Raw genomic sequence first — 24992 nt, 5'->3', positions numbered from 1 at the left:
CTTTTATGCCACAAAAACTAAAGCGCTATATCCCACACCGTGCGTCACTTGAAGTTGACGATTTAGAAATTGGCGAAAAGGTTGTTCTGTTTTGCATATATATAAATTTATATATTTTAGAGATAAATATTTTTTTTCAGGCTATAATTTAAAACGCCCGTTATGCTGCCTACTTGTTTATATATTTTGCAATCAAGATAACATTTTTTTTTTCCGCCTTTTGGTTTCCGCTGTTGCTTGTGGCGCTAATTTTTCATCTTTTTCTGCTTTTTCTAACTCCTATATTTTAAATACTCATGAAAATGTGGCCTTTATATATTTAAAACCACTTTTAAATTCCTCCCCTTACGCGAAGGAACGGAGAATAAAAAAAAAATATATATATATAAAATATAAAAAGTAAAACAGGGGAAAACCGATGCAGTTTTATACAACAAAACTGACACCTTGTTGATTGCGCATTTCCAGAAAATGGGGAAAAGGAACATTAAGTAAACAACAGTCGCATTGTGAATTCGTACATATAGGTGCATATACATGTATATGCTTACCTTATTTCCTTTTCTTTTTTTTAAATTTGGTCTTAATTCGCCAAAATGAAGAACATTTTGGATCACTTCCGCATTTTGAGCATACCTGTGGAGGATAACCCCCTTACAACTATAAATGTAAAAGCGTAAATGATTAAAAGAAAAGTTACATGCATGTGTAATCTTCCCCATCGCACGCGGATGCAACACTCCGTAGAAAATATGCGAACTGAGGGCTGCTTGCGAAATTTCAGCGTAGATATGTCGGCAAAGGAAAAGCGATTGCATTTACATGTCTTCTGCGAAAAGTATATTTATACATATAATGCATATATAAGGGCGATGTCAATTGCTTATGTCAATCTCACTTCATCCCTTCACAGGTGTATGTAGCCAATTGCAAAGACATTACAGACTATGCTAACGGGCAGAGCGACGCTCTGTGCGCAGCGACACTGGATAACATCGTGGGCGAGGAAGATTTAAAGAGATTTTTTTCCAATTTTGGAAAAATAAACTCTTTTACTATTATAGAGAAAAGACATTTATCGAAGAATTTTAAGAAATTTGCCTATTGTGCGTATATAACATACAGAGAGGAAAATGTGGTTGAAGTTATTCTGACGTACTCCATTCAGTTGGACAAGTATTTTAAAAGCAGTGTGCAATCACCGTACTTTATAAATTTGGAAAAAAAAAAATTCGCATACTACATACAAAAATATTATGAAAATTATTATGACTTATATAATGAGAGAAAGATAATTATTAACGAAATTTCAAAAATAAATAAAGAAAATAATAAGGGGAAGAAAAAATTAGGCCTTGTAGACGAGGATGGATTTACGGTCGTTCAAAGGGCTGCGGACAAACCTGAATTCATCAACTCAGTTTTCGTTCAAGCAAATGATAAATTCAATTATTTAAAGAGGGAAAGGAAAACGAAAATTCATGAGAACTTTTACCTTTTTCAAAAGAAGGAGAGCATAAGGAACGCCGGTGAATTCTTGTCGAAAAAGAAAAATAAACAGAAAAAAATTTAAGCCAGAAAATGTGGCACCCAAGAAGATGGGAAAGACGAATTTGCATGAAGCCATGTGGAGAGGAGAAATCGCTATCAACATGGGAAGATGGAATGATGCCTTCCAAGGAAAACAAAACAAGTTTGTGCAAAATGCACCAACATGATTGCAACAAATGTTGTAAAAACAGAGTATAATGGAAAATTAAATTCATTTAACCAAAAAATGGAGAGAGAAAAAAAAAGCAACATTTTTAAAATGTTATGTTGTGAAAAATGCCCCAATTTTTATAACATCGTTTGCACACAAAAATTTATTTGCCTTCTCTTGATGATAAGGTTATGCCATAAATTTGTTGTTTGTTACTTTATTTTATTTTTATTTTATTTTTTTTTTGTTTATAAAATTTTCAAAATTTTGTTTATGATTATTCAGTCATTTTTTAAAAATGTCTTTCTCTGAAGATATTATGACTTGGGGAATTTCCCCCAATTTGGAGGGCGATAATACATGGTTAGCGCTACCATTTGGAGGGAGCGGTTAACAGTATGCGCATAAAAACCTATGTTTCAGCAAATACTTCGCGAAGTAGCTATATTTGAAAAAATTTTAAATGAAATATGCACACAGTTTGGTATACCTCTAATGCATGTCGGCACCCGGAATTTTGGTAAAGCTGTACAGTTATAATTGTCTAAGACATAAAAATAGCCACAACATGTAGCGCGCATTAACCATCGAACTTAACGTGTATATGAGGGATAAACTTTTTAGAGATATCCTGCGAAAATTTTTGCGGAGTGGAAGTTATAGGAAATGAGCATTTCTGCATGCACGTTAGTGTATATAATACGCAAATAAATACAAAAATACAACATACGGTGTTGCTTGCATCACCATGCGCGAACATGCGTCTGAGCGTTCCGCTGTTATTCCGTTCATGTTTTCCCCTAAGGCTGCTTTTATTTTTAAGGTTAAGCAGTAATGTTAACAAATTGGACAAACAGAAGGAAGGCTTTGAAAGGTTAGAAATCTGCATTGACAATTTAGATCTATTGCATTCGTTTAGCATAGCAAATGTAGCACTTAACCAGCCGTTTTTTCTAACAATTGTTTGAAAATGATAAATGCTATATTTGGGAAAACTCGTTAAAAGAGGTAAAAGGAAAAAATTTTCAAATAGGATGATCGTTCTAACGATATGCAAGTATGCAATTTGTTAGAAGCATTTCCGCCCTCCCGTAGGTCGTAAAATCAGAAAATGGAAAAAAAAAAAAAAAGGAGAGAACATATTTTAGAAAAAGTGATTATGTATTAAATGTGCCTCTAAAGGAGAATTAACATTCACGTTTTAAAAAATTGGCATAATAACATTTCCTCCCTTTATTTTTGTTTTATTCTGCCTCATTTTGCTTTGCTTTGTTCTGTTTATTTTGTTTTGCTTTGTGCTGTTTATTTTGTTTTTCTTTGTTCTGTTTATTTTGCTTTGTTCTGTTCTGGCTTATTTTATTTTTTAACTTTGTAAAAATGAAAGAGCGATTGCCACTTTTTACGATTGCTGCTTAAATCTGGATTTTGCGGAAAAGGAACAAAACAAATTTTTTCTGGTTGTTGTTCACGTATGCATATAAATGAAAATACGCCATAGGTACATATATATAATGCGCACAAAAATACAATACAGTAGAATTACATTACATATTCTCTGTTTTTTAATTTAGGCTGAAAATATTTATTCTTTCAAGCAAATACTAAAAATACTTAGTTGCTTTTTGTGTACTCTGTTTTCAATCTAAGCGCGATTGCCTACCTTATCGGGGGAAGGTATATTGCCACTGCATCGGATGAAAGACCTTTCTTCTATTTTTCCATGGCATACACATGGATGAAATGATGGGCGCTACGTAGAACGCACCTAGGAAAAAAATATATAAATATATATATATATATGTTTTGGTATATAAACTTATTTATATGCGTGTACCGTATGATTAAAATCGCATGCGCACGGATGAGATTTGAGCTGGGCGCTTATTTCCCCTTGCATAGGGTTTGGAATACGGGCACTATAAGTCTGTATAAGTACATATATAAATATATGTACATAGTATATTTGCCGTATATACATACTCACACGATTAATATTCCCGTCCGGTTATTTCTCGTCGGCCAAATTTTCTCTTCGATCAGAAATATTTTTTTTAAATTTATTGAACTCAAAGAATTTAACGACCGGGGTTATAAGATCGCGTGAGCCGTGCCCTTTTAAAGGTGTTTTTTTTTTTTTTTTTTTTTACTTAAGTATATTTATAAAGCGCAAAACCTTTTGCATGTTTTTTTTCAGTTTCGTTTTTTTCCCCCTTTTCTGTTCTTTTTTTTTGTTTTTTTAAATGTACTTGTTTAATTTACATGTTTAATTTACATGTTTAAATGTACATGTTTAAATGTACATGTTTAATTTACATGTTTAATATACATGTTTAATATACATGTTTATACCTTTAGATCTACTGCTCCATTTTTTTATGTAAATATGCATGTACAATCTTACCCCATTTGAAAAGCATTTGGCAAGCTTTACCACATTTATGCCCTTTGTTTGAAGGGAAATGAATGGAAAGAAAAAGCTTGTTCTTGCTGCATTTTTTTTTTTTTTTACATTGTTTACGCAAAGACGAGTGTTTAAGAACCCAACCACCCCGAGATTTGAATTGTTCTCGATTGTATCAACTGTATATTTTGTTTTGCATGATGAGTACACACGATACGTGGATTCACGTATCAATATATATGCATATGCATGTATGTACTTATCCATGCCAGCTCCTCTTCGCATGCGTCGTGTGCAAATGAACATGAATTTATATGGAATAAGTCTTTTAGGACTTTGCATTCATGGGTAGCGGTATACATATCGATACATGGCAATACGTGTCCCAGTACATATTTTGACAAGGGAATTTTTCAAAATGTAATATGAAAATCCTCCAAATAAAAGAAAAGAGAGTAATCTTTTAAAAAGAGTACAAAAAAAAAAAAAAAAAAAAAAAATTGGAAACGAAGACAATGAGTAAATCACCAAGTGAAAAAGATAAAATGAAAAAGGAAAGACAAGAACATAAGGATAAATCAGAGGGTATACATGATAGAAAATGGGGTCATGTAATTAGCAAACTCTTTAGCATAAAAAAAAATCAAGACCGCGCAAGTGAGAAGTGGAAAAAGGAGAAAGAAACCACTGCTAGTGTAAAATACGATTTGCGCGAATTGATCAGCTACAAAAGTATATGTACCCTTAAGGACGACGGTGTCCATGGACATAAAATATGTCACCACAATACTCCAGACGATTTCCAAATGTGTAAGAAGAATTTTTTAAGTGATAGCAACACGGATTTTTCAAAATTAGAAATGAAGGATTCCCCTGATGCCAACTCACCGCCCACCAGTTATAACAATAGCATTAACGATAACGGGAGAAACACGAACATCAGCAAAGATAGCAATAAGACCAACCGAAACAACAGAAGCAAAGACAAGGTACGCAGTCGTAATTATCAAAAAGGTGCAAAAAAACAGGAGGCCACTCGAACAACCGATATCCAAATAGCAAAGGAGAAACGCCCCAAGTTAAGAGTAGACGGGATGAGCCACTCGAAAAGGAACAGGCGTCCTGTTGATCTGCACCACAGTCCTAAAAAGTTCCTCATCGAAAGAGGAGGAAGAGAACGAAGCAGCGTTCTAAAATGCACTGACTCTCTAAATAAGAATCTAATAAGTAAGACTCCTTCGCCGAAGTTATTACAGATGAAGAAGCAGAAGATTAGAAGTGTTGCAGATGACACTTTTGAGATAGAAAAATGTAAGAAAAAAAAAAATTGTAAAAAGTTATCTAGTGAAGGGAAAACCTACCATTCAGATATTGATAACTCCAAAAAGAGCAATTTTTTTAGTTGTAAATATTTACAAAATTTAAATTTTAATAAAGCAAAAGACAGTAATAATTTCCCCATGCAGTTGTCATCACCGCACGGGATAATTGATCATCATGAATGTAAAAAGAACATTAAAAAAATACATTTAACCAATGATAGTGATAATAAAATATACAGTTGTTTTTGCAATTGTGACACAAGTTGTGAAAGGAATTCCCATTCCGACACATATGTAATTTGCTCCCCTCAAAAAAAAAAAAAGGGGGAGACCAAAAGTCCACATAACATCCTTTTTTATGATGAAGTTGTTAAACAAAATCAATGGAATGATAATAAGGAAGATAAAATGGTATATCCCATTTCTTCCCAATTACGTGCTTCATATTTTTATGCACATAAGAAGAGAAAAAGACAAAATGAAATTAGCAAAGGAAAGATATCATACGTGAAGAAGATGGCGAACTGCCTTCTTCCCTACCAAAATTACAACTTCACGTTAAGGAACATTCAGAAGAGAAAAAAGATTTACTTTCATTTTAGGAAAAGTAAAAAATTTCGTGTTAAGAAGAAAAAGAGCTCCAAAAAGAAGGAGAGCTATGAAGTAGACAGATCACTTTTAAACGAAGAAACCAACAAAATGATTAGTCCCATTGAGGGGGAGGGGACTCCAAAGGGAGAAAATTTCCCTATTGATGAGAAAGCAGATTCACATGCAAACGTTATGCAGATCGAGACAGATTGTAAGCCAACCGTAAGTTCTACCATTGGAGGAGAAAAGGATAAGGACGATTTGCACGATGTGGATATAGAAGAACCAAACAGAAATGCTGAGGGAGAACAGAGCGCTCAACAGTCGAGTCAGCATTTAACGAATGAATGGGAAAATCCATCAAGAGGTAACAACCCAGAGAACGAATCGCTAGCAACAAACATGTTTGGCGATATTAATAATGAAGTTAGTGAACTCCACACTGATTCCGCATTGGAGAAGGATAAAAACGAAATTGCAGAGGGATCATATAAAGAATTGAAAATTACGGGAAAAAATTTCCTAAAATATGATGAAAGAATATTTGAAAATTTCTACAACGATGTGCATTTAAAATTTGGAAAGATTGTTACAAATAGGAGAAAAAAATATTTTCTAACATATAAAATTGTTAAAGATTCCTACTTTCGCATATTAATTTTGAATAGCGAAAAATTGGAAAAGAATATTCTTCAAGTGATAGCCATTCAGGATGTCATTTTGTACGATAAAAATGTGAAAATTTTTAGCGACCCCTTTTATGTAAGAAATAGTAGCAAGCTTTACGCTGTGAAATTCTTAAAGGTGTTTAGCTTAAAGTATTTAAAAAAAATAAAGAAAATGAGCGACATCATATTCTCCGATGCTGAGGAGGACGGCAGTCCTAATGTGAAAACGGAAAATTGTGAATCAGCTGAGTTGCACATTGCAGATGAGGAAAATGCATCTCCTACTGCTAAGGAAAAGAACCATTTGGAGAAGGAAAATTTGAATAAAAGCGCGCTGATCCAATCGGCGGATGAGCCCGTGAATGCGAATCATTCGGTAGGCACAGAAACGAACGAGGGGAATGAGCCTAAGGGGGAAATAAGAAAAGGTATGCAAGATGTGGAAACTATTCATGCGCAGAAGAATGCGTCTGAAGGAAGAAACATGAGCGACGATGAGGGAAGAAACGACAATAAATGCATCGATAATGAAGATGAGGAGATCGTGGTCGTGAACAATTCAAGCGACAATTGCGACAATGTCAGTAATGGTGGAAGTAGGAAAATAAGGAAAGAAGCAAAAAATTCCGATAAGGAGAAATCCCCTAAGGGAAATGCCAAAGAAAGTGCCAAGAGAAATACCAAGGACAAAAAAGGAAGCGCAGATGTGAATAAGAAAAGAAATAGCAAGGATTCCCCGGTGAACAAAAATCCAAAAGAATTATGCAAAAATGTAAATAATAAAAGAAGCAAAAAAAGGAGCAATGTGAAGGTGAAGATTGAGAGCGAAGCCTGCAACAAGGAAGAGGAATACAACTACACAGGCATAATATACAATGACAAGAAGAAGTTTTATTTTAATGTTCACAAAATTGTGGATATAATTAAAATGGTTAAAGGATCGGAGGAGAAAACCAAGTTCTACCTAGATACCCATAATAATAATATGAAGAAGAAAGGGAGGCTCCTTAAAAATGTGGAGAAAACCTTATTTCTGGAGAATCTCGTCATTGATGATGAGGATGTGCTTTTTAAGAGACCGAAATTTTTTAACTGCATAATTGAAGAATCCATTGATAACTACAACGTAGTTTACGAAGCAGAGAATGGGATGATGAATCTTTTTGAGAATAAGTTGGATCGAATGAAAAAGAAAAAAGGGGGTAATAAAGCAGAAACGGATACATCCAACAAATACATCGAATTGAAGGATGAAGAAAAAGGATTTAAATATATTGGTTATCGTGTCAGTTTTGAACTAAAGAAGGACAACAAAAAAAAGAGTAACTTCAAGACGGGCATTATAAAGTATTACTCCCCCAAATATAAGCAGTTCTTTATTCACCATATAGAGAATTTCAAGTGCAACGGGTCCATAGCGGATTCACCGAAGACTACCAACAGGGAGATGGGATACGCAAGAGGAGGGAGTAAATCAAGGACCACCCCCTCACCGTTGTACGACAATTCTAAGGAATATCACCCCTTTGCTGACTTGGAAAGTGCACAACATGGTGGCGTAAATCAGGATATTGGCAAAGATATCAGCGAGGGGCAGAACGGGGGGGTGCTACATGGAGAGATAGCCAACCAGAACAACCAAAGCATAGTGCGAAGTGAAGAAGAAATGATGTACCTCAATTATGAGAGAAAACTAGATGAAGAAAATGGAAAGAAGAAATGCGATTTTATATTCTCAGATATGAAGGGGTGGTATTCGCCCCACTTCTACAACATAAAGGTTCTAAAGACGGTAAAGGAATTTGAGCGCTTTGATATATTTGATAAAAATGACAAAAGGAAGGAGCAAATGGATTACAACCTTTTGAACAAGAGAGACGAATGCTCCATATGTAAGGATAGCATCCTGTTTATCAAGGGACATGACCATTACACAAGTAACCTCTCTTCCATCATATACGACTTAAGCAGTGAAGAAAGGAAAAAGGAAATGGACGAGCAAAATATGATTAACGTTTATTGGGGAATTAAGTGTTTTATCTGTTCCAAGAAATTTCACGCCAATTGCCTTGAGGATGAGGTAATAATCACCAAGGCCTATGACAAAAATGTGCTAATGAAAGAGTATAAAAAGTACATTTATAAGAATAGCCTAAAGAAGGATAAGAAATGCTTCAAGGGAGATAAGGAAAAAGGCGGAAGGAGTGGAAGCAAAAAGGAGGAAAAATCCAAGAGGGTGAAGAAGAACAACAACAATTCTAGCGATTCGAAATGTATCGGAGGTGGGGGAGGAGATTCCAAGTCGAACAGAAATAGAAAAAATTCTAGTGCAAAAAGAACAACCGGCAGTAGCAAAAACGGGTCGAGCAAGACTGGGGAAGATTCGTCGAACGATGGGGTGAAGGAGGAAAATGAAGAGGCGGAGGAAAAAAACAACAAAAGAAAGAAAGAAAAGAAAGGAGGCAAAGAAAGCAGCAGGAAAAACGGAAATGGTAAAAATAATGACAGTGAAAATGACTACAAGAGTGAGGACAAAGAGGAGGAAAACAGAAGCGAGGAATTGAATGATGAAGAAGATAGCGATGTAGAAGAAACAAACAATTGCACAAAATCGAAAAGTAAGAAAGCGAGGAAATGTATAAATTACGTCCCAGCTGTCAAGTACAATGATATGAGTTACAAAAAATATGTGTGTAAAGACTGCTATCGCTGCATATACTGTTGTGAGAGCATATATAATTATAAACAAACACCCAATATAGCCAATTATGTCATATGTAAAACATGTAACATGGTTGCACATGGATCTTGCTGCTTCCCAAATGTGCCAGACATTTACCTGTTTAATTGGAAGTGCGATGAGTGCCTGAAATGCAACAAATGTGACTACTCCAATTTATGCTTCATTAATTACAACGAATGGGAGTTCCACCTCGACTGCTGTATCAACTGCTACAAAGAATATGAAAAAAAAAACTTTTGTATAATGTGCAATGAGAAGTACGAAATAGATGATAGCAACAAATGGGTGCAGTGTGATGTGTGCAAATTTTGGATTCACCTAAGTTGCGATAAGAACGAAAATAGAAATATTGAAACATTGTCAATAAAAAGTATAAACTATAAATGCCCCACATGTAGGTCTGGTTCATTCCATGATAAAATCGAACGAATACTTTACTTATTCTTCCTTCTAGATAAGTACAAAAATTTCACCTTTCACGTACCTATAAACTTTTACATATACTGGAGAATTGTTAAAATACCCATGAACCTCTACATTATGAAGAAGAAAATCTGGGAGAAGAAGTACAGTACCATATTAGAATTCCTCTATGATTTTTTCCTCATCATACATAATGCCAAAACAGTACATATGCCCAACACCTCAATTTATAAAAATGCCTGTATCTTTGAAAAGAAAGGAAAAGTTATCATAAAAAATATGTTCAATTTGGAAAATGAGGAGCTGAACAAATTCATTGATGATTGTTTGGAGACATACAAGAAGGCCACCAATGAAGACGTAAACAATGATAGTAGTAAAATAGAAGAGCAAGGGAAAAATTATTCCGGCATGTTCACGTCTAGTGGGCATAAACTATCAACTAATATTTGCAGCAGTAGTAGGGACGACATTCTCGGAGAAAATGTTGACAACCATATGGGTAAGGAAAATGTTACATTCAAATCATGCAACGAAGAAAGTATGAAACATTTGGGCTACCCCGCAATTGGCAGAGAGATTATTTCCAATGTCACGGGGGTTGTCAAATCGGGCTTCTACCAAAGGAAAGATAGTGATATCTGCCACACGGGGGAAAATGATCACCTAAAAGCAGATGCAGAGAATTTTGGAGGAGGTTCATTCCTTAATGAGCACATTATTCACGAGGGTATGCACACCCTTCCCAGTGGCATGAATAACTCCAACGGTAGGATATATCAATCGAATAGGTGCCTGAACGCAGATGGTACATTTGATAGTGGTATTGTAAAGAATGAATCTAATTTGCCCTCACACATGAACGGGGCCCATTTATATAATGATTACTCTGCTGTGGAAAGGAAGAACCCCATGGACGGAACATACGATAAGAATACTGCAGATATGCCCAACAGTAAGGACGATATGGTTTTATACAATTTGAGTAACAGCCATGTGGGTAAGAGCCTTTTAAACAGTAACTTAATTAGGAAACGAAAATTGGAGATGATCGACAAGGACATCACGCAGTATGAGTTACATGAACTCTTTAATTTTAAGAAGGACTGTGTGTTTATCCACAAAAATGAGGAAATGTTTGTCCCGCAAAGTTGCGGTATAACCAATTATAATATCCTCACAGTTAATTTGAAGGGAAAAATTTATTTTAATAGATCATTTGACAAATTTGACGAATTTGACGTTTCTAAGGTAAGGAAGTTGCATCTTCTGCTTGGGGGAGGTTACTCATCGAGCCGTAGATCAGTTGTAGATGAATTTTCCTCCGGGAAAAATCTTCGAAAGGGTAATGAGAGCAGTAAAGAAGAGAAAACTTCCCTAGTAGATAATCATCCGGATAGTGAGTCAACAAAGGAGGGTGCAGAAGGGGAACAGAGGATACATTCCAATCGTGGCAATTCCAACGTATTTGTCAATGATAACATATTCATGATTGACATCAGGAAGGGAAAAGTCAAAATGAACCACGTAATTAAGGAGGAGACAAGGATTATTAACCCCGTGAACAATGCCTACAAATTCTTGAAGTGTATTCAGATAGTATTTTTTAACCAACAAGGTCAAAGTGAAGATACCGCATCGAAGAATGTATCATCTGTAAGAATGAACTATGTTACAAATCGTGTAAACTACAACAGTAGCGATAACGAGAGTGCGGACGATATATCGGTGGAGCATGTTGATAGGAGTAAAGGGGAATCTATATCCCTCAATGACATTATTTCTCTCATGGAGGGAAAAACTTCCAAAGGAGGATTAAAAAGGTGCAAGAATATAAATCGTAGAAATGTCCTTATTGGAAGAAATGTGTTAAATAAAAAAATAAAACTTATCAACCATGATATTTTGAAAGAGTACTGTCATGTTTGCGGATGCATAGAGTATAAGAGCCCTCTTATTTATTGCGGTGCATGTGGGGTGTCCATTCACTATACCTGCGCTAATATTTCCAACCCGTTTTTGTTTGACTTGAGTGGTTATGTAGAACACAGGAAGGAGATAAATCAAATTTTTAACATTATCACGAGAAACTTTAAATGTAATCAATGCATTAAGTGTGATAAATGTGATACTCACTTTAGCGACGCTGTCAGGGATACCTTTTACTCGGACATTACCTGTATGCATACATGGAGTGGCAACGATTTTACCAAGAAAACAAGGCTCAGTTATTTTTACAATTTGAAGATAGAAGTGATTACTCTGAAGGAGGAGAAAAACGAAAGGAGGAGAAAAATGCTGACGAACATCGAAGGACGGAAATTTGTTGAAAATGGGGAAGTAGCATCTCCCATGATTAGCGAATTGAATGAAAGTCCAAGGAATGAACAAAGGAGTATGAAACAATCGTGTGCATTTGTAAAAGTGGAACTAGGGGAAAGCACGCAAGGAGGAGAAATCTGCTCTCTTAACCACCCCTCCACGCCCCCAATGGAGAAACAAAGCGTTAATGATAATGATCACCAGTGGGGGGAGAAGAATCAACCTGGTAGTCATAACCCATCCGGCTGCTCAAAAAAGAGGAAGGTGCAAAAGAGCATTGACGTTGACAGCCAGGTGAAAGGTCCGATAGGAGACCCAAGCACCACATGCACCATCGCGGATGTGAAAGTAGAATCCAAAACGGATCAAACGAAACAAACCGACCAAGCGAAACAAACCGACCAAGCGAAACAAACGGACCAAACGAAACAAACGGACCAAACGAAACAAACGAAACAAACGAAACAAACCGACCAAGCAATCCAAACGAATAGCGAAATAGAGTTATCGCCAAGGAAGAAAAAAATGTCGCCCTCGAAAAGGTCAACGAGTAGTAAAAAAAATGAGGGAAATGAAAAGATGGGCGAAAGGACCCCAAGTAGTATTGTCAGCATACTGAATATACAGGACGAAACCCAAATGATAATAAAATGCTTCTGCTGTGGAAAATCCACACACAATGAATGTTTCTATCGAATAGATAATAGCGGAGATAATGCCGATAAGAACGACAAGGATGTGCATAAGAAGGTCGTAAAGACCATATTGAGAAGGACCTACCAAAGGAAGAATCATAATAGAAAATTTGGTTCGCCCGCAAAATCAGAGAATGGGTTATATACCTCAAATTCGGGCTATTATGTAGCTCCACGGGAAGGCATTTTGGATGACACTTTAAACAAGGCGACCATACAAATGAGCAAAAATAGCACACCGATGGGAAGTAATCAAATTGGGGAGGAAGGAAGCTGTGGAGAGAGGAACAACCTGATCACATCATTTGCATCGCAGGATAATGAGACTACGACAACTACTACGGAGACAACAAGCGCTACGGCCATGATAGTGATGGCTCCGCCCCCCATTAAATCGAACACGCCGAAGAAGGATAAATTAGGGGTACAGGTGAATAACAGCAATCATATCGTTAGTGACGACATGCACACCAGTGTGAAGTGCATTATGAATAGAAGCAGTGCAGATGAATGCACTATCCAATCGACCAATTTTCACATTAACAGTAAGGTTGAATGTTCCATAGCAAACAACAATATAGAGGTACTTAAAAAGAATGAAAATAACACAAGGAAAAACTCTGAACTCCATAATGAGGCCTGCAATAATGGCGTCATTCCAAGTAATGAGTTTGTAAGGAAATTTTTAAGAGATGCGAAAAAAGCTGAAACGTATATGGAAATTGTAGTTATAAATGGAAAGGTGTATAATAAAGACCTGATAAATGAGATATACCATGTGATAAAGCAAAAGAAAAATGTGAAACTGAAGAACTTATTACATTTATTTGTTGGCAACATTGATGAAGGTGTAATATATTCCGTCCTCAACGAACTTTTAAAAGCACTGTACAGTTACCTTAACGAGAAGTTGAATTACTACAGATTGAACAGAAATCTGAAAAGCGTTGTGAAGATGGAACAGACGGATAAATTTAAGAAGGAAAAAAATGACTTGTTTGATAAGAAGAATCTCATTATAGATAATAATGACGAAATTAAAATTTCAGAAATGTTGCTAAAAATTAGCGCCTTAATTTCCGAGACCTTTTCAGTGCCCTCGAACAGAAAGCCATCAAATGGGAAAAACGGAAACAGAAGGAGTAGTACAAGTTGTAGAAAAAACGCATTTAATGATAATCCAAGTGGACGCAGCATGAGCTATTCGGGAAGTGAGTATATTAAAGGAATTACCTCCAGTAACTTGGAGATGAAAAATCAGTTGACAAACACCAATAGCACGTTGCTATTTGAAACAATTGCAGATAATGCATTTGCGACACCGCCCTATTCTGTGCATTCAGCGGAGAATAATGGGAAGAGTTTTCCTAACCTTAGCGACATGATGAAAGTAAATGATGCAAGCGTAACAGGTGCCACGGGGTTGAGTGACCTGGAGGAAGAACCTGCGGAACACAAAGTAGTGAACCTTACCAAGGGGAAAAATCAAAACGGTACGTACATGAACAGGAGCATATACACGACGCGCTGTAAATTTAATGAAAAGAACATCGAAAAGTTAACCTCGTCCACAGGGAAAAACACGAATTCTGCGTACTCAACACCTAGTATGAATTATAGCCCTATAAAAAAAATAATAAATTTTGACAAAACGAACAATGTGAAGATGAATTTAAACAGCATGAGCACCTTCTCCCAGTGTAACTCCAACGCAAACGATTTAGGTTTCATGCAGGGTAGGACGCTGAGTTCTCCCCTGGGAAGTGTAAGCAATTGCAACAACATCGTCATCGTGAACAGCATGAACGGTGTTAACAACGTGAGCAATTTCAATGGAGAGAACTTCTGTAGCAGTAGCAGCAGTGTCAATCTCCAGAATGGTAGCACGGATGGAGGAAGTAACTTATATAACATAATTAGCATGAACAACAATATTAGCACGTCGAACACTTTGAGCATTAGCAACGTTCTGGACAACTCCGGCAACGTAAACGATATAAATATCATGCAAAATATTAGCATACTCAATAATAACAATGTCATAATAAATATGAACGGCTTGGAGGGTAAGAAGGATCCCTTTGTGAACTGTGCCCAGATTGGGGACTCAGGCACCATTAATACGATGAACAGTGTAGGTAGCATGATCAATGCGGGGGCAATAGGAAACGTCAGCGGGGTCATAAGCAGTGGGGTCATAAACAGTGGGGTTATAAATAACGGGGCTATGAATAACGGGGTCATAAACAACGTAGGCATGGGAAGCGTCAACGATGCCATGGCGGATACAGGGATGAGCAATCTCGATAGTAGCCTTCCCCCAGGAGGAATCCTGTTCGGTGAAAATCCCACAGAGCATATTAACAGCATGAACGAAATGACCCACCCGTTTAGCAACGTGGCCTACGTGAAGGACGGAGAAAACGTGTACCCCTACAACGATAATATGAAAGCATGCAATGTGCACATGAACAGTGAACACATCATGGAAGGACTGAGCCACGGAAGAAGTTATAGCGATATGATTAACAGGAAGTACGGGCAGAATTTCCCCATGAACTGTGATAAAAGCATGCCAAGTAATGTAGCTAGTATATTTGTAAACGATGCCAACATTCACCCCTCACCAACTGCATATGCACATGGAAAAGTGGATTATGAAATGAATGAAATGTCACAAGAGAAAGGTGTGTACAAATCCTATCTACACAGTAACGAAATGAACATGTACAAAAATAATTATTATTTTTATAACCAAGTGGGAAATGATAACAATTCCCCTGCGAATGACGGAATGGAAAATGTGAATATGCCTTTGGATTATTATACCCCCATGCAGAATGGTAGCAATAATTATAAGTCTGAAATTAATACTACCCCGTTTGACGGCAGGATAAATAACGAAACCATCGAAATGAACGGAAAAATAATAATCAATGTAAATGCTAGTAATGAACAACCCATCCTGTATGAGGATAACAGCAATGTCATTCAGCAGGGTAAAGAGATGTCAGATGTGAACCGAGATGGAAACAACAGGTCCGAATTCCGGAATGTAAACTACGGTAATATTTCTGATGCGCATGAAGTGAGGAACTCGAATAAATTCACTGACATACACAGTGTCTATAGTAAAAATATCAACAAGAAGGATCAAGCGCACACAAAAACCCTTCTCAAAACGAACATCCCCAATCTGGACAAGTTTATAAATAGCAACAAGAATAAGAAGTCCTCTCCGGCGAGCGAGAAGTTGTCTGGGGAGGGTAACATGGGCGGAAATGCTTGCGGAAATGTGAGTGGAAATGTGAGCGGAAATGCCTGCGGAAATGACTGCGGAAATGACTGTGGAAATGCCTGCGGAAATGACTGTGGAATTGCCTGCGGAAGTGGAAACTCCAATTACAATTACATATACGGAAGCAACAACAGTAGTAATGCCAACTTCGACCTGAGCCTATTCAAGTGTAATGGAAATGCGCCCTGTGTGGGGAACGGGAATGAAAGGGGAAATGTCATAAGTCAAGAATTCGGCGCATCCAATGAGAATTCGGACTTTTCGACCAACAAATTACATAAAGAAAATATTCACAACATTAGGGTTGAAAAAAATATTTCTAACAACGCAGGTCATGCAATGAAAGGTATGCAGAAATGCATCCATCCACTTGGATCGATTAGCAAGAAGTGCGCTCTGTACAGCCACAATGGAAAGGAAGGGATGCACATAAATGTATCCAGTGAGGTCAAATATAACATGCAGAACACCACGATCAATGCTAATGAGGAAGACATGGAGAGAGCTGAAGTGACTAGTAGTAAGAACAGGAATCTCAAGTTTTACTGCAAGAATATTTTGATAAAGAAGGAAAATGTAAACATCGACATGAAAGAGGTGAGCGACCTCAGTGCTGCGAATGCAAATGAATTGGAAAGCGGAAATAACAATGTAAGCGAGGAAATTGACAAGAAGAAAAAAAAAGGCAGGAATTGTGCGCCCAACGGTAAGGAGGGTAGAAAGGAAAAACCCAAATCTGATCGAAGCGCAACAGAAAATGGAGGTCAAAATAAGAATGTTAGGAAAAAGAAAGGAAAGGACACAAAAGAAGAGGATAAAGAGCCTGAAGAGGTTGAAAAAAAACCAACAAATAATCTTAAAAACAAGGCGGAAAAAAAAGAAATGCAGGAAGAGAAGAATGAAGAGAAGGAAAAAAAAAAGGCCAGGCCTAGGAAGAAGCCGTCGAAGGAGGAAAAACAGGACGAAAAAGAGAAGGACAAGGAAATAAAACAGGAGACAAGTAAGGACAAAGCAAAAGAAAATAAAAGGAATGACACAAAAGGGGAAAAATGCGAAAAGGATTCCAAGGCGACCAAAGCTCCTAGAGTAGAAAGGGAAACAAAAAGGGTCAGGGTGAAAAAAGAGGAATCCTTGGAGGAGGACAAAAAAGAAATAAAGGAAGAGAAAAAAGTTAAGGGAAAAGATAAAGCCGATGAAAAAAAAAGGGCAAGAAAAACTAATGAAAATGCAGAAGAAAAGGAAAAAAAGAAAGCGCCCGAAAGCAGGACAACACAGGTGAAGACGAAGAAGGAAACGAACGAAGCAGAAATAGATACAGAGAATAATAGCATAGAGCAAGATAAACAAAACGAGCTGAAGGAGAACAAAACTCCCGCCATTATTTCCACTAGCAACAAGCTTGATTCTGGCAGTACATGCATTTCTGACATTGTGCCGAACAGTTGCAATATGCGAAGTGAATGCAAAATGGATGAAAATTACATGACAGATAGCAATGAAGAGTTGTGCCTATATTCGGAGGATCCACAATCTGATAACTCTACCATGATTAGAGGACCTATAGGAAGAAAGCGGATGAGAAACAGAATTAATAAATTGAGCGGATTTTTGAAGAAGAATAAGTTCGTTTTGAAATCCAAGTTTAAGAGGATCACCCCGAATACGTACCTATGCCATAGCTGCGTTGTGTTGTACAAAAATAACTTTTCCTTTAACGCATATACGGAGGAAATCGCAGCGGTTGAGTGGGGAGTGTGTGGCAGTGGTAACAATTCGAGTATCGTCAGCCAGGCTAATGTTCTGGAGGTTAAAGGAGAAATGAGTGCGCAGGAAGGGGAAACTCCCATTGTACAAAATAGCACAAATAGCATATGCAAATCTGATGCTGATGAATGGAAAAAAGAAAAAAAAAACGACAACGCTGAGGATGGTGTAAGGAGCAGCATAAACCCCATTAATGACGGAACAGAAGAATTATGTTGTAATCCAAATGCATGTGAGGAGGTCATATATGTTGATTCGAAACTGAACGTAGGAGATGAAGGAAAGGAAGGAAATGAGGCAACGAATTTTAAGGGTGTAAGGAAAGATGGCCAAAATGTAGATGGTACTGCCCCTGACAGTGACGAAAAAAATGTTCCTCTTAATAAAATGCAGAATTGTAGAGGAAGTAAAAATCAAAAGGAGGAGGACTACTTCTGGATAAGCAACAACCACAGTGGAATGCGCAACCCAGACTGGATTTATTGGATGAACAAGATATCCGCGCATAATAACGTCTTCTTCAATCGTGCCTACTTAAAGGACAAGAAGGCATCTACAAATCTCAGGCGCTTCTTTGAAACGAAGGGAAACTTTTACAAATGTTCCATTTGTTGTATGATCTGTGAATACAAAAATGGCAAAGGTGATAACAGTGCGCCTGATAATGACTTTGATAAATCCGCAGATAAAATTACTGGGAAAAACGCAGAAGAGAAAAATGACAATTTGAACATGCTCTTCCTGTGCAATACATGCAGTTTACGCTATGGGCACATTCAGAAATGCTTGATTTCATACCCTGACAATAGCTGCTACAGGAGCAAAACTATGTTGATCTTAAACAAGGAACGCAATGAAAAAAGGAAATTGTATGAATTGATTTATTTGGTCATAATAATGAGCCTTAGATTTATGTACTTTAGGAAGAATTTCTTTAAAGCATTTTGCCATCTTCTAGATGAATTTCTCCGAAGAAATAAATCCATTGTGAAATTACTATACCGTTTATATTTTGGCAACGCCTTTTTTAAGTGTGATGAGTTTTTTCTTTTTTTCATCAAACAAATTAGGAGGGATAACCAGTTAAGGCACCTATTTCATAGAAGTGGTAATATGGTTATGCCTTTTGGATCGGCACACCAACATGTTTTGAAGTATTCTCTGAACCTATTTTGCATGAGATTGTCTGATTGTGTTAACAAGGGAAAAGGAAAATCGAGTTGCGCCACAGGTTCAGTTCGCATGTGCCTCACTGCGAAGAAGTTAATGCTTTGTTATTATAAGAATGCATTCTCCAGCGGGACTGGAAATGGTGGAAACTACTTTGAGCATGTGGTCAATTCCTCCCTTTATCTTTTGCATTTGTATTACTTGCACATATTGCACGTTAGTGAAGTGAGAAGAAAGCGAATGTGCAATGGGTCAGGCAAAGCGGGACGAGGAAAAGCAGAACGCGAAAGCGAAGGCGCGCTTGATTTTACACATAGACGTACAGTTGGATCTACAGTTAGATGTGCACTTGAAGGAGCCGCGAAAATCATGAAGAAAGTACGTATTGTGAAGTTGAGAAAAAGGAGAAAAGTTAACCACAATTTATTTCTCAAGATGAAAAACACGGAGGCCTTCGCAGATACTTTACGAACCCTAAACCGGAGCGAATCGGAATGGTCCTTCCTCCATAGGGAAGACCACATGACAAAAAAGGATTCGACGACTATCAGCCGAAGTAGCAACGCATGTACGAAATTGCAGCGAGAAGAAGGAATGTCAAAAATGTTTAGCAATAGTAATACCAAAGGTGGGGCCTCCCTTTTGTTATATGAGAAAACATGTGATGAATACAAAAAGGATGATAAAAATGAGAAGGACAAATTTGCACTTAGCCGCTTCCACAGTGAGGAGTCTCAGAAGAAATTAAAGCAATTTCTGAAGAAGATAAAGTATACCATAAAAAATAAACTAAATTTATACGTGCAAATTATGCTTAATATGTACATGCAGGAAAGCCTGAATATGGTAAAAAGGCAAAGCACTAATAAGGAACAACTGAAGCAGGGGTACACTAAGACTTGCCTCCTCTGCCATTACGAGAACTACCTCTATAAAGGAAGACTAATCCCATTTTATGATATCTTTATTCATAGCGAATGCTTAAAATGGAGCCTAAATTGCATACAGTACTATAGGTTGAATAGCAGTAGCTGTGAATGCCGTAATAGGATTGGTATTGGGGAGATGGAAGGCAACGTGAATGTTAAGAAGAATTCCTCAAATGATAAAAAGGGAGCGAGAAACTCGTCTGACAAAGGAGGCAATGAGAAATCCACAGAAAGTGCTTCATGTTTTGTTAAGAATGAGCCAATGGGAGAAGGAAATAAGGAAAGTGCCGACAAAAGCAATGCGCACACAGGTTCGCAGGTTAAGAGCGCCAATGGAAGTATTCCCCATGTTGGAGGTTCCTACCTGAGCAGTACCCACGTAACTAACAATCAACTTGATATGCCTGCGAAAGAAGGGGATGATCCAAAGTGCGCTGTGGAAATATCTGTGAAGAGTGAAGAATGCTGCGGCGGAAAACAGGCAGGTCAGGACAACCACAATGAGGAAGATGTATCAAAAGAAAAGGGCAATTTGGAAGAAACCCTAAACGTAAAAAAGAGCATAAAAAATATAAAGCTAAAGGATAACTTCGAATGGACAGAAAATAAAAACTTCTTCCATAACTACGAACATATAATTGAAGTAGACGAAGATGATGTGAAGGAAATAATTTATGACTCAATCAATTCGACGTGCTTTCTGTGTGGTTACAAAAATGCCAGCATATACTGCAACAATGAAAACTGCAACATAAAATTTCACCTCAATTGTGCTTTTTACTCTACCATGGTAAAGAATTCTCATCAGAATATTTTTTTTTATTATGTAAAATGTTTCAAACTGATAAAATTTAACAAGGATACGATTTTTTACAAATATTGCCACTCATCATCTTGTAATGCGGAGGAGAAGGAACTAGTGCAGTCGCTATATGAGGATATTTTCCCCGTGCACATCATCTACAATATAAAAAAAGTGTGGTGCAATAAATGTTGGAATGCGAAGAAGATATACGACTCGTTCTACATAAATAAGGAGAACATGCAGTGTTCTAGTGCGAAGGAACCGAGCAAAGAAGTGGAGAAAAAAAGGCGATTATCTCCAATACATGCGCAAAACGTGAAACCTGCGAATTGTACTGCGATGTGTGGAGAAGTAATCCAAGGTGATATTACCACTAGATGTAGTAACCTCAAACAGGGTGATACCACAACAAGTGGATTAAATGCGGTGACAGAAGCAGAGGACCAAATAAATGAACTAAGCAACCACGCAGGGACAGAAGAAAATAGTAGAACTTCCGACGAACCCAAACGTACGCGCATCGTAAATAGGAAAAGAATAAATGTCATGGAAAGTGTTAAAAATATTTACAAACATTTCATCCACTTCTATTATGAAAATGAATCGTACTACGTTATGGATAAAATTCTCCACAGTATAAACGAGTGTGTGAGAATAAGATATAGAAGGAAGCCCCTGGATGTGGTACAGCAAGTACTAAATAAAGAAAGCAAAATAAAAAGTAAAATGAAATATTTGGAGAGCATCATTAACGAATGTGTCAAAAAAAATGATGAGGACAGTTTCGTTAACGATAGGTATCAATTAATATTTAAGCGAAATGATCAGAATGATCAAGCCACAAATGAGCAGTTAATAAAAAAAAATGGTGAATACAATAATGGCCATGTGCTTGAGGAAAGCGACATACATGAGAATGAAGTAAATGTGCAAAAGATTATTGACAATAAAAATGTGGAAAATATTTTCAAGTCCTATTTTATTCTCAAATATTTTTTATACATAGGTAGAGAACTAACCCTAAAAAATGAGGAGTATTTTTTTTTAAAAAAAAAAGAAAATTCCTTTTTTAGATATGTTCATTCAAATGATGAACAGACCTGCAACATACAGTTGCCGCATGTGCTTTACACCAATGACTCGGATGGAGTGACCACCGCATCGCGGAAGGATACCACCCATGTGAAGGATAAAAGCAGTAAAGGAAACCTGCCACCAACGAACGAGGAACTAACAAGTGATAAGGATGAGCGGCAGATGCAGCAACTGGTGGAGCAAGATGAGGGGAGACATGAACAGTTGCGTAAGATTTGCTATGCGACCTTCATTGACGATGAGTCCGAACCGGACAAGGAAAACTCGGATAGTAACCTGAGTAGCAGTAGCGACCAGGATATGGAAGAAACGGACATCGATCACTACTACAACAAGGAAAGGAAAGACAAACAAGTGAGGAGCATTAACCTCTACTTCGATTTAAAGGGTACCAACAGAAATGTAAATATAACGAAACTGCAACAGATTAGTAATTATAGCGACTGTAAGGAGAGTAGCGATGCGATGGCCCTATGCTCGAATATGGACGAGGAGATCGAGAAGAAGGGGAGAACAAACAAGGGAAATGGCACCTCCAAGATGGGAGACATGGGAACAGCTACAGGAAGGGCAAGTTTAGAACAAAGCACATGCGAAAGTAACAGCGCATCGGACAAAAATGAATCGTTTCTAAATACGATTATAAGTGATACGAACGATGTGTTTATCAAACGAACAAATGAAAAACTATTCTCGAACTATAAGTTTAATTGTACGAATAATATGAATCCCTCAAAATGTAGAATTATCAAAGTAGGATGTCACAACATATTACATATCGGTGAAATTTTAAAATATAATGGAGAGAAGAGAATATATCCCTGCGGTTTTGTGAACATGAGAATATTTTTTAATTTGCCTTCCGAGTATCTTTTTCATATTTATAAAAACGCAATTATTGACGATGAGGATGAGAAGAAGAAAACATTGCAGAGCATATTTTTACAAATGCGTGCCACGTACATTTTCTCCATTACTTTGAAGAATGAACAATTTTTTTTTTCCATCATGCTATTTCCCTTAATAAGTATTGACCATTTCTCCGTAAAAGATGCCCAGAAATTTGTTTTAGCGGAAAGTCATGACATACAGGAAGCATACGAAAAATTTTTGTCTCTTTTTAAATTTTCCAATGGAGAACTTAACAATGTATACATATCGGATGAATATAAAAAGTACGTTGAGAAGTATTCCCACTTGCTTAATCTGATGCAGAGTTATATCTTTAAATCTGTACAACACAATGTGAAGGCAGTTGACCCTCACGACTTCTTCGGTTTGACCCTCCCGTGTGTTATTTACCAAATGAAATACAAGCTCTTTAAATACTTGTGGAAATGTGTGAACGAGAGGATTAGAAATTACATTAGGAGGTCAGGCAAAAGGTAAGCACCTGCTAATAAGTGGAGGAAACGTATCAGAATTGGTGGTGGAGAGGCCCTGATTAGTGCTTTCCCACCTGTATTACCTCATTTCTGTGTGCATATACACATAACCTTATGTATGTATTCTTCGCACACGTACCCATGGTACTATTTTTTCTGTTGCCTTTTTTTCAGGGCGGAATTCAAAAGGAGGGTAAAGAACTGCACACGGGAAGTCATATACAATGACAACTTGCTGTGTAAGTACTCCAATTTGGACACCTCAATTTTTAAGGAGAACGAGAAGGAAAAGGTGAGACTTTGGTTGTTGCAGTGCGTGCAAGAGATTGTAAACGCGCAGATGCTTTTCTTCATAGCATATTCTTCCCGTGTAATAGAAGGGATATCCTGAGTGAACCCCCCTTCATGTTTGACATTCCTTCCCCCCCCTTTGTTGACACTTCCCCAGGAAAAGAACATGAGGAAAACGGTCAAGTATAAGTACAACATCAACAGTGCAATGTCCTACCGCTACCTAATGAACATCTCGTCTAATTCGCGGCTCTACGTCAAGAAGAGCAGCATTCATGGATATGGCCTCTACACATGCGAGTTTATTAATGAGGGAGAGGTAAGCAGATTACTTCCTTCACATTTATCCTTCCCTCCTCTCTGGGTGCATCGTGCTGTGTGCTTATATCGTAGTATCCCATTGGTTTGGTCCCAACAGGGTATGTTTCACCATTGCCTCTGTATACCTGTGCGTGTAATCATTTTGTTCTCTCCCCCTTTCTCCTCCCTGTTTCAGCCGGTCATCGAGTACATCGGTGAGTACATTAGAAACATAATAAGTGACAAGAGGGAAAAGTATTATGACAAAATTGAGAGTAGCTGTTACATGTTCAGGCTAAACGAAAATATAATTATTGATGCCACCAAGTGGGGGAATGTCAGCAGATTTATCAACCACAGCTGCGAGGTAAGTAGGAAAAAGCGTAGGCAGATTATTACGCCTAAATAGCATGAGTGCTCCGTGGCAATATTCCTTATTTACATACACACGTATGTTCCTCCATAGGGATAATGCTCTCATTCTTTACACCTTCAATATTTTACATCCCAACCACCTTTTTTTTTTTAGCCAAATTGTTTTTGTAAAATAGTAAGCTGTGATCAGAACTTAAAACACATTGTCATCTTTGCCAAGAGAGACATTGTAGCACACGAGGAAATAACGTACGACTATCAGGTAAGAGAAAGAAACAATGCAAAGCATGAATTGCGATGGAGAGGCGATTCACTTTCTCTCAACTTTCCTGTTTCATTTTGCTTCACGGGTATAATAATGATGCCTTCTTTTCTACGCCCCGCAATCGTTCCCTTCATTTGCTCCGTAACTGTGTTCCTTTCCCCGTCCCCCCCCTGTTCAGTTTGGTGTCGAATCGGAAGGAAAAAAACTCATTTGTTTATGCGGCTCGAGCACATGTTTAGGAAGAATGAACTAAAGGGATCGCCCAGAGTTTTAGTTTTTTCGTGTGAAAGAAATGTTCTAATCGTTTCAATTTTTTTTTTTTTTTTGTTTGTTTGTCTATATTTATACATGTGCAGGTGTTTTTTTTTTTTTACTTTACACGTCAGTATCTATGCGCCTATAACTGATCAAGTGTTACTATGCTTGTCATAAGTCATGTTGTAATGTT

The 24992-nt window shown here is 37.3% G+C and overlaps 2 protein-coding genes across 2 annotated transcripts; both read left to right on the top strand.

Moving 5' to 3' along the window:
* Positions 1-596: 596 nt before the first annotated feature.
* PKNH_1119900 (RNA-binding protein, putative) lies at positions 597-1573 on the top strand (the record flags this gene model as incomplete). The annotated part of the gene is made up of 2 exons (XM_002261339.1): positions 597-668; positions 914-1573. 2 exons carry the CDS (start codon positions 597-599, stop codon positions 1571-1573), a joined length of 732 nt encoding a protein of 243 aa, XP_002261375.1.
* A 3045-nt stretch (positions 1574-4618) lies between these two features.
* On the top strand, positions 4619-24797 carry PKNH_1119800 (SET domain protein, putative; the record flags this gene model as incomplete). Its single annotated transcript, XM_002261338.1, has 6 exons — positions 4619-23313; positions 23488-23605; positions 23762-23923; positions 24101-24271; positions 24434-24541; positions 24723-24797. The coding sequence occupies 6 exons, from the start codon at positions 4619-4621 to the stop codon at positions 24795-24797; spliced, it is 19329 nt and encodes a 6442-aa protein (XP_002261374.1).
* Positions 24798-24992: the final 195 nt, after the last annotated feature.

The sequence above is a fragment of the Plasmodium knowlesi genome, assembly GCF_000006355.2.
Source record: "Plasmodium knowlesi strain H genome assembly, chromosome: 11".
In the NCBI taxonomy this organism is placed as follows: Eukaryota; Apicomplexa; class Aconoidasida; order Haemosporida; family Plasmodiidae; genus Plasmodium; species Plasmodium knowlesi.
The sequence above is the reverse complement of the archived record's forward strand: the minus strand, read 5'-3'. Positions and strand labels throughout refer to the sequence as shown.